Genomic DNA, 10,711 nt, shown 5'->3' on the forward strand with positions numbered 1-10,711 from the left:
CAGCCACCCACCAAAGCTTGAGTGATTGGTGCAGCAAAAAAGGATGGCGCAGGAATGGAGGGGGCCAGAGTGGGTAAAGGGAGGTGCATTGTGGGGAGGAGCAGGTTGGGGTGTGTGACTGCTCCAGGCACAGAAAACACAAGGGTCACGAGCACAGTGCATGCAAGTTAAGCAGCGCATTTACTTATGACATAGCTTTACCCATGTTGTCTTATTTAATGTGACTAAGGTGGAGCAGGCTTTAAGTGTCAGTGAAAAATCTGATCATGTGCATTCAATGTAAAACATGTCAGTCAGTAAAAAACCTCAGTAAACATTCATTGTAAACCACACCTGTCATACTATACTTCTCATTACTAGCCAGGGAAATAATATGTTTTCCTGTCTCCTCTCTTCCTTCACCGTAAACAAAGAACTGAACCAGATGGTCAACTTTTCAGTGTCAACATTCTCATAAAAAATGTAACATTTTCCCACTACTTCTATAAACATGACTCAAATAAGGACAAAGTGAACACTTGGCAGAAAGTGAGCAAATTTTAACTGATACTGAAATAAAAAAATATGATTTACTTTAATTGCCTATTTAATATGTATGTAATATATAAAAAAAATATATAAATATAGTCTCCAAACTAAATGTCAGTCAAGTGATTTGTGAATCATGCCCTTTCCCATAGTCAAGATCATTTTGATCTTTAACTTCAGAATCCTGCAACATGTAAACCTTCTTCATGAGAATGTCATAATATTCATTACATATCATTAAATAAACATGTCACTTTAGGAACATTTGAAATAGTTCAGAGGGCAGCTGTGGGTCTTCAGTGTGTTTTCGTGTGGTTTTGCATGCTCATACAAGTCGTAATAATACTGCACGATGTCATTTTACAACCTGCCAGTCTAATGAACTTCATAGTTCAATGGCTGCTGCAGCTGTAATCCCACATAGAATTCCATAACATATTGCTTCATCATCTTTTGTGCTAGTGCATTTCAAAATTGATTTTCTTTAGGATGTGTCAAGTTCAATATATAACATCATCAACTGTCATGATCATCTCAATGCAACTGTATAATGCAATGTCAGGTTGTTGTTTTTAGTATCTTCAAAGGTATTTATTTTTTGCCTTAAATTGTTGAATCCCTAAGTTGTTTTTGAAGGATGATTTTAAAGTATACCATGTTTTGCCTCTGGAGGAGTCCCCTTTCCAGATAAGTCTCAGTAAAGGGGGAGAGGCATGAGAAGGGAATATCACATCTGGGACAACAGGGGAGGATGGGAAAGGTGCATGTGGTGGGTTGGGTTGAGGGCAGGAAAGAATGCAGACAGCCAGACAGGAAGACTACTGGTAAGTCCATTAAATTTAAAAAACTCAAATTAAATGTTATTGGCGAGGTGTGGAAGGAGGTTAGACATGGTAATGTGAGAAAGAAGAGGGGGCTGAGTGTAGAGGGAGAGGACTTTGCTCATTCTAATGGGGGTTAGTTGCTGTTGACAGGATTCTCATTCAACAGGGTGTGCCAGCGCTCTATCTTCTTGTCCTTGTTCTTCAGGCACTCATACCAGTGCTTCAGCCGCTCCCCTTTGGCTGTGATGCCCAGCTGGCACCCACCTACAGTAGACCAACAGGGGGGAGGGTGAGAGGGCTAGTACAACGGATGGAAAACTTCAACAAGGTATAGTAGATCTCAAACAGATCTCCTATGGATCTTACCGATGTAATCGTTGGATTTCCCAATGTCGTAGTCCCACACTGAGATGTCCAGGGTCTTCTTAGCCAGGTCACTGTGCTTGATGTCATAGCTAAATTCCTATAACACAACAACTGAGAAATCATCCCCCTCACAATATCCAATAAATGTAATTTACATCAATACACAAATCAATACATTGATGTTTTGACAGACATTTAAACAATAAAAGCACAAACAAAGTACTGCTGTCAGATGGTTACTTCGGTCTTGTATTATTATTGCAAGGGACCAACAGGAGACTGACCTCGTTGTACTCTGGGTTTAGGGTCTTCTTCTTGATATTTGTTTTGTTCTTGGCCTTCTTCCCCATATCAGGTTTCAGGCATCTAAACACATCATATAATAGATCATCTTAGTTTGATGTTGTCATCCTGCATTTGGGGATAGGAAAGTAAATAGCTAAACTGATTTATTCTGCTAAGCAAATGAATAACTTTGACATAATTCCATTTGTATTGATCTTGAGTGAAAAAATAATACTTCATCATCTAAACACTGGAAAAGTGTAATAGTTTTGTTTGTAATCACGCCTGATAGGAAACACAGTGAAACAGACTGACATTTCGACAAATGGGTCAGAGTATCCATTGGCATCCATGGCGGCCAGGTGAACACAGCGCACTACACCGACAAGGAGACGATTCTGCTGGGTGCTGTACATGAGGGAGATCAGGATACGACCACGCTCCTCCACATCTCCAACCTCCTTCCCACCCTGGAAGAGATAGAGATGGGGGAGAGTGAAGGGAAGAGTGACATTTTTAAAATCATATCATGAAGACATGATTTGCATGAGGGCACGTAGCGGTAATCCACATGCCCACACATGCAGGTCATATACCAATACCTCATCCTCGTAGAGCGAAATGCCTCGAGCCCCTCCAGCTGTTGCGGTCTTCTTCGTCTGTGGAAAGATATTGATAAGGGTGGTCCAATCAAACATACAAACAAATGGGACTTTTACTGTATATTTATCTAATGTGTGTAGCATGATAATGTACTCACAGGGACAACTCTCTCTAGACACACGTTGAAGTTTTTCTTCTGGTTGACCTTCAGTTTCTTTAGCGCAACGCGAGTTTCTCCGATAAACTCATTATGCCCAAACTTGTCCTCATCACAGACAGAGATCCTACATCAACCAAGATAGTACATCAATCAAATTGGATCATAACGTCTATGGAGGAAATAATGTAAATTAAAACAATTAAGCCCTTAGATAAAACCACGGCAACAAATGGAGACAACAAGACAGGTTATCTTGATGTTTAGTGAACAGGCCTATGTTGTGTTTCTCTGCTTCAATTATCCACCTGAGAGTCTTGCGCTGCATGTCCTCGTCTGTGAGTCCGTGGTAGACCAGGGTCTCGTTCCAGGCAGGGTTACGGGTGTTTCTCAGTGTCTTAGTGCGTAGCTTGTTGGACTGCAGCACATGAGAGTAGATACAATAAATCAAGAAAAGGAACTCAATCAACTTGTCTTCAGCACTTCTATATCTGAGGCTGGAGAGAGGCAAGGGATCTTTATGTGTAGTACAATGGATACTCCTTATGGTGGCAGGCTTGAGCTAATGGGTGTGTATCCTAGCATAACAGATGTTTCTGAATTATAACACATACCATAACAAATACACAAACATATATTATCTCCCAGGTTGAAAATAAGGAAAGTGAATTTCATCACCTTACTGGCCCCTGGCAGTAGATGCAGCTTGACATAGGGATCAGCCAGTCCGTTGGAGTCCATGGGCTTCAGTCCCTGAGGGTAAGACAAGACTCTTTATGTCACCAGACAGGACAGCAGGGACGAGGAGTCCCTATTCAAGATGTAAACTACTGCAGCAGCAGCTTTTGAACACAGGCCACTTCAGTGTAATTGGCTCAGAGTGAGTGAATGAGTGCAGTAGGTGGTACCTTGGCTTTGAGGATGCTGCAGTGGAGACTGTTGTTCTCCTGCTCATAAAGCAAGCTGAACTCCAAGCCGCCCAGAGTGGCTGAAACATACCCAGGACAGTCATTAGATCAGACAACAGACAGTGGAACACAGACACTAGCAGTACATCTTAGATAGAGGGCACTGGGTTGTAAAGAGAGACTAGGACAGAGAGTCTAGACTAGGACAGATTCTCAGAGTATCAGAAAACATTGAGAATGTCTACAGCAGGGCTCTCCAACCCTGTTCCTGGACAGCTACCGTCCTGTAGGTTTTCACTCCAACCCTAATCTAGGGCACTTGATTGTAATAATTAGCTGGTTGATCAACTGAATTAGGTTAGTTACAACTGGCGTGGGAGCGAAAAAGCTACAGGCGGGTAGCTCTCCAGGAACAGGGTTGGAGAGGCCTGTTCTACAGTAATAGAGACATGAGGGCAGACCAAAGAGCAGAAAATCAAGTGATGAACTGATAAAGGAGAAAGAAAGAAATAATACAACAGTAAATCTCCAGACTAAATGGACTGTAAACAGATTAAATATGTTATGCATCCGTCCAAATATTAGAAACAGGAAATTCCATTAAAAAGCAGCAGAATGTTACTGTAATATCAACTAAAGAAAAAATATGACTCACAAAGGAATACATTTAGAAAAATAAAGGCAAAAATACGAGAATATTCCACTTCAAAGAGAGTATGAAAACAGAGAAGTTAAATGGGATCCTATGCATGGATGTTTAGGGAGGGCAAAACTGGGATGATACTAATAATCAATAGGTTTAAATCTATCAACCCCTCATCTAAAACAGTAAACCCCCAACAGCTCCAAACCACCACATTGCTGAGTAATGGTTGTGAGGCTAGCTTTTAAAGCCTGCAGCTCTAGTGGACCATTGTACTGAAATCCCTCTGACTCAAATCAGCCTCTTTAGCTATTAGACATCACTGAGCTAGTACACAAAATTTCAAATGGCAAGAAAACATTAAGCACAGAGACAGACACACCCTAAGGAAAGTTTAATATTAGATTAGGGCAAAAATGCACAAATGTAATTTGTGTGATATAATGCTATCTACAGTAACTAGATGCAAACAAATAATGTACTGCCAACCCTTTATACCATTAAACCTACAGAACCGGGACATCTCTGAGTAGATTTAAAAACACTGATCTAGTTAGCAGCAGTTGAGCTATTGAAACCAGTCTGCACCACAGGACCTGACTGTCCTAGCACTGCCAACTCCATAGAGAACCAGAACCAATGCTATTTCTGCAATTTCTACTATAACATTAGGGAACTATTCAAACACAAGGGAAATCTAGATCCCATCAGCGCTCTCGTATCCCAAATAATGTGTTCTGTGCTAAATTCCCGGACCTCCATGAAGTAAATTAACGCCTCATCCCCCAGGGAGCGAGGAAAGGTCTTTCACCGCTAGAGGCATGGAATATGACGTACGACTGTCATGACACGATTTCCATCACTCAAGGGAGACATACAAAAAAATGGTTCCATTACAGAGTTTATGTTTTACATCCTTTTCTACTTTACTTCCAAGATATTGATTCACATGCTTGGATAACATGCGGTGGGTAACGTATATCATCTCCAATACAGCTCCATGAATTCTACTAGAAGGATACACGCTGGCCGCTAGTATTATTAGATGATTCATATGCTTAGAGCGCTACAAAGGCCACCGACTCAAAGGAGTAGGAGATCAAGCACAGACTGGATAAAAGTGTCTGCTGAATGACTATGTAAACAAATAGAAATACAAAGAGCAGACCCACTGGGCACACACTGGTTGAATCAACGTTGTTTCCACGTCATTTCAATGAAATTACGTTGGACCAATGTGGAATAGACATTAAATTGACGTCTGGGCGGCAGGTAGCTTAGTGGTTAAGAGCGTTGTGCCAGTAACCGAATGGTCGCTGGTTCTAATCCCCGAGCCGACTAGGTGAAAAATCTGTTGATGTGCCCTTGAGCAAGGCACTTAACCCTAATTGCTCCTGTAAGTCGCTCTGGATAAGAGCGTCTGCTAAATGATGTAAATGTAAAATGTCTGTGCCCAGTGGGGAGTCTTTATACACTGAGTGTACAAAACATTAAGAACACCTTCCTAATATTGAGTATATTTAAGCGAGAAGGTGTGGTATATGCCCAATAGTTAGTACACTCAGTGTATGTGGACTTAAAACAGTCTGGAAGACATGGAGAGAGATCACTGAAGTCATGAGTAAGGTGGAAATCAAACAACAGACACAGCCCATATGGTAGAGGTCTAGCTGGAAGGACAGGCTGGTCACTTACTGGCCTCATCCGAGTCATAGCTGTTTGCATCCTCCTCCTCCTCGGGCGGGGGGGCTTGTTGTCGAGCAGGAGGGGGGTTGTAGGTGGCAGGCTGTCTCCTCTCCTCCCGCACTGCAGGAGGCACTCTCTCCTCCAATGGAGCAGTGCTAGTGGAGTAGTCACCTCCCTCCGTCTCCAGTGGAGCTACAACCACATACATGATAATGATTAGAGTGTTCTTATGTGCTGATTAATACCACATATTTCTATCCTCTATACTAAGTGTGTATCAGTGTCAGGGCTGGCCTGGTGATGTTGGTCCATCTTTACCCTACCCTGCTGGGCCAATGCTGCTGGAGGGGGCCTGGAGCTCTGGACTGGAACAGCCTTCTGCAGCACCACTGGGCTGTTCTGAGCACCAGGACCAGCCCCACCAGTGGCCATGTGAACATCTGACGGCTTAGAGGCAACAGGTGGTTTGCCAGCATGCCCCTGTGCCTCTGGTCCTGCAACACACATACATGAACAAACGTGCACACATATAGGCACACACACACACACACACACACACACATCAGCGTATCACTGAGACTGCGCTGCAGTGGAATCCATATTGCTCCCTAGTCTCTGTGAATCCTTTTGATGTTGCAGATTTTCCATTGCACAGGCATTGACCTACATACAGTACAACAAACTGTGGCAGGCAACCTTGATCACTTCCTGAAGCCTGGCTTTTTTCTCTACCCCCCCCCAATGCTAATAGCACAGATGCAAGTGGGAGCAGATTCTATGCCACCTCTCTTTTCAGAGCCTTGCCTTGCCCTAGCATGTACTTCCCACTGCCTAACTCAACCCACCCACCCCTGGATCTGGCTGTCTGAGAGGAGTCGGCAGTGCTCATTCTGGGAAACAGACCTGGGCTTTTATGGTAATGCTGACAAATGAATAATGAAAATAAATGTTAGGAGGGACTGGGAGCCAGAGGAGGGCCCAACATCTGGTGATGTTTGTCTGATGAAACTGGTGAGACGGTGCGTTGAGAGGGTGGCTATAGGGTTAATGACTGAATGACTCACCTGCTCCCTGCTGGCCAGCACTAGGAGCCTGACTCTTCTCTGGACCTGGGAGGCAGGCAGCACAGGACACTGATTCTCTCTCACCCCTACACTTTTATTTTTGCCCTGTCAACTGTATAGTTTCGTATAAGACTTTAGTCATATCAAGGTTGGTTGGTTCATGAATTAAGACCTCACCTGTGTGTGCATGGCCCACTGGGATATGTTCCCAACAAAAAAGTAGTACTATATTCATAGTCGACAGCATCAGTAAAGAACAGTACATAAGATAAAACAAATAAAACATTGTAGATACTATTCGGGCTTTCCATCGCTTTTATCTTTTTAGTCGTTTTAGAATAGAATATTGAGTTCTGGGCAACATCACTCCCATTTAGCTATAATTAGTTAGGTGAATCGGTTTTATTCTGCCTAGCCAGCTACTGAAAACAGACCACTCTCACAAGCCAAGAAAGCAATCAACCTGAAACTACCCCCACTCCCACTGCTCCGTCTGGCCTGCTTACCTCTGGCCTGTACCTGTGGCCAGGGCTGACCAGCTGCAGCCCTGGGGTCAGATGATGCTGGCTCCTGGGGCTCTGGGGCTCGCTGGGCACTTGACTCTTTGGACTTCGAGATGGGCATGGGTGAGGGCAGGAACTGCTTAGGAAAGCCTTTAAAGAACCAGGCACCAGATCGCTTCCACACCTAAGAGATGATGAAGAATCTTTCATCTTTATTTGGATCCCCATCAAGCTGATGCCATGACAACAGATAGTCTTCCTGGGGTTCATAAAGAATGGCCTGCGTCATACAAGCTTTATTTATTTTATTAGGCAAGTCAGTTAAGAACAAATTCTTATTTACAATGACGGCCTACACCGGCCAAACCCGGATGACGCTGGGCCAATTGTGCGCCGCCCTATGGGACTCCCAATCACGGCCGGTTGTGATACAGCCTGGAATCTAACCAGGGGGTCTGTAGTGACGCCTCAAGCACTGAGATGCAGTGCCTTAGACCGCTGCGCCACTCGGGAGCACTGACACCTACACTCACTGTTAATCTCCCTGATCCCTCTTTCTCACAGAAGTTAATCATCACTCTGTATCTTTCACCCATCATGTCTTTTAATTCACTATGACACATAATGTAACATGTGTCATGCTATGACATATCCCTGTCACCCTGTGTGTCTCACAGATATACTCACCTCTCGCTGTTCGCTGCAGATCTTGCAGAGCCACACAGAGCGCGGCCGGCTGCTGCTCTGCACTCCACACTTGGTGCACATGTGCTACAGGAGAAGAGACACAGGTTCACAAAGAGGTATTAATGTTTACAATGTCACAGATATATTACCATTTCATTTCTCAGGGTCAATTGTGGCCTAACATGGTCCGTAATGGCCCATCACAGCAAAAAGCAAAGTGCCTTTGCTATCTAGGAATGAGCCAAAAGCCAATCTTTCCAACCCCCATGCTGCACATACCTTTTTGCAGTCCTCACACACCACTGAGCTGACCCCTGGAACACCCAGCTGCTCCCCACACAGCAGACAGCGGTTCACCCCGTCCCCACACACCGTCTTCTTCATGTCATCTAGACGGTTCACCAGGCGCCTGCAGCAGCCAGGACAACTCTCATTACAGCCAAATATCAGTTGAACATCCAAGCTCAGTTGGGTATATGTGGTAATAATAGTCCAACTGATTGAATAATGTGTTTGTAATTTTATCATCTTGTCCAGCATTTTTGCAGAGCTGAGATTTAACAACACTGAGGTTGGCAGTGCAATGGAGTTCCAATCCATTAGCTAAGAATGTCTCTTTAGTCCTCACCCAATTCTCTCCTGCTCCATGGCCTCCATCTTCTCAGCACGGGCGATCACACCGTTAATGATTTCCTTCTCCTCGTCAGTCAGGTCCGGAGCGCCGGGACCAGGCCTGGCCTGGTTGGTCCAGTTACCCCTGACAACCACACAGGAAAACTGTCTGGGGCAGAGGCACCCATGCTGCATGCATGCATTTTTAGCTAGTCAAGGTCACACACTCAGACATACAGTGAGAAATCAAATGTATATACAAAATAACACTCATACACAAGAGTGGACAAATTGACAGAGGTATATAAGAGACAAAGTAGACAGAACGTAATACAAAAAATGCCATAATGGCCTAATGCACACGTGCACATTGTGCAAACACCCTTCATTACCTGTGTCCAAAACATATGTGAACATACAATCATTCACGAGTGAATACACATTTACCTATACATACCCTCCATACACTCTAAATACAATCAAAAACTAGAATAGTAGATTGACACAGTGCAGAGGGGTTGGGGGGGGGGGGGGATAAGGTAGAAGGAGAGATGGAGTAGGAGCTTTTCTACTTACTTTTCCTTATCACTGAGTCCCAGCCAGGGCAAAGATTAAAAGGAAGCAGACAGGAGAGGATAAAAGAGGTTAGTGCCTGGGAATGCATGGAAGGGTTAACATGCCCACACTCTAAAAAATGCTGGGTTGTTTGGATGACCCAACTGCTGGGTTGCAGGCATTGGGTCTCTTATTATTATTTTATTTTTTTATTTAAGTGCAAGGTTGGGTTTTTGATGCTGGATTATTGAGATATGTCCCAGCGGGTCAGATCATACGAATGGAGGCGCGGTTTAGTAAGGGTGTAGCTTTCAGATTTAAAGTTATTTTTAGCCACCCGTGAGAGTAAATGTCATTCCAGTTCATTTGTTCTGTTGTATTGTTATCACATGTTGAGGTTGGACACTGACAGCTTTAATGAGGCTTACACAAGTGTAGGGGTCCCTTAAGAGCCTATGCAAATCCCAATGTTGGGATAGTTACCTCTTTGGTACATTATGTAAATAATCTTGTTATATTAGAATATGTCATGTTAAAAAATTCGACAATTTTGAATTTGCAGTGTACAAACTTAACATGATAAACAGGAATGACATTTACTCTCATGGGTGGCCAAAAATAACTATATGAAAGCCATGCCCCTAATAAGCCACGCCTCCTGAAAATTACATTACAAAAGAACCAGCTGCTGGGTCAACCCAGCATGAAAGTAAATAAAAACCAAACTGATGGTTAAATTAACCCATGTTTCGGTAATCCCAACAACTCAACATGTTGGGTTATTCACACAACACAACTGGCTGGGTCAAAATAACCCAACGTGTGCTCAGTCCAATATTTACCCAGCGCGCAAATAACCCAAATTTGGTTGTTTTTAACCCATCATTTTTTAGAGTGCAGCGATAACAGCATGGTGCTTAGTGTACACTGTTGTTCTGCCACCCGTGCTTACTTGGCATGCATGCTCATCTGCCTGTCGTTGGGCACCCAGGGGTCCGAGCTACCGCCCATCACTGTGTCCGTCATGGCTGCTGCACTATCTCACTCTGCAGGTGGACACACAGACAAAGACGAGACACACACACACACAGTTAAATGATAAATGCTACATATAAGGAACAATTTTCATCTTGTTCCTCACCGTGTAATCAACAGGGTCACACATTAAATTATTATAAGTTGGATAATTATGATGAATTGTTTATTCAAAGTGATGTTATCTCATCTTTATCACAACTCAAATCAATACATCAAATCCATGCAGGAAAGCATAACTAACTGTCAATTGAT

General features: G+C 43.5%; 1 protein-coding gene across 1 annotated transcript; it reads right to left on the minus strand.

The window, feature by feature from the left end:
- Nucleotides 1-1,102: 1,102 nt before the first annotated feature.
- LOC311141961 (rabphilin-3A-like) lies at nucleotides 1,103-10,447 on the minus strand (the record flags this gene model as incomplete). The annotated part of the gene is made up of 17 exons (XM_084177486.1): nucleotides 1,103-1,616; nucleotides 1,719-1,815; nucleotides 2,003-2,084; nucleotides 2,319-2,473; nucleotides 2,606-2,662; nucleotides 2,764-2,890; nucleotides 3,072-3,181; nucleotides 3,442-3,516; nucleotides 3,672-3,751; nucleotides 6,010-6,192; nucleotides 6,324-6,494; nucleotides 7,571-7,751; nucleotides 8,255-8,338; nucleotides 8,534-8,663; nucleotides 8,883-9,011; nucleotides 9,443-9,454; nucleotides 10,374-10,447. 17 exons carry the CDS (start codon nucleotides 10,445-10,447, stop codon nucleotides 1,486-1,488), a joined length of 1,878 nt encoding a protein of 625 aa, XP_084033612.1. The 3' UTR covers nucleotides 1,103-1,485.
- Nucleotides 10,448-10,711: the final 264 nt, after the last annotated feature.

The sequence above is a fragment of the Coregonus lavaretus genome (genome assembly GCF_964263955.1).
Source record: "Coregonus lavaretus genome assembly, chromosome: 14".
Lineage (NCBI taxonomy): Eukaryota > Metazoa > Chordata > Actinopteri > Salmoniformes > Salmonidae > Coregonus > Coregonus lavaretus.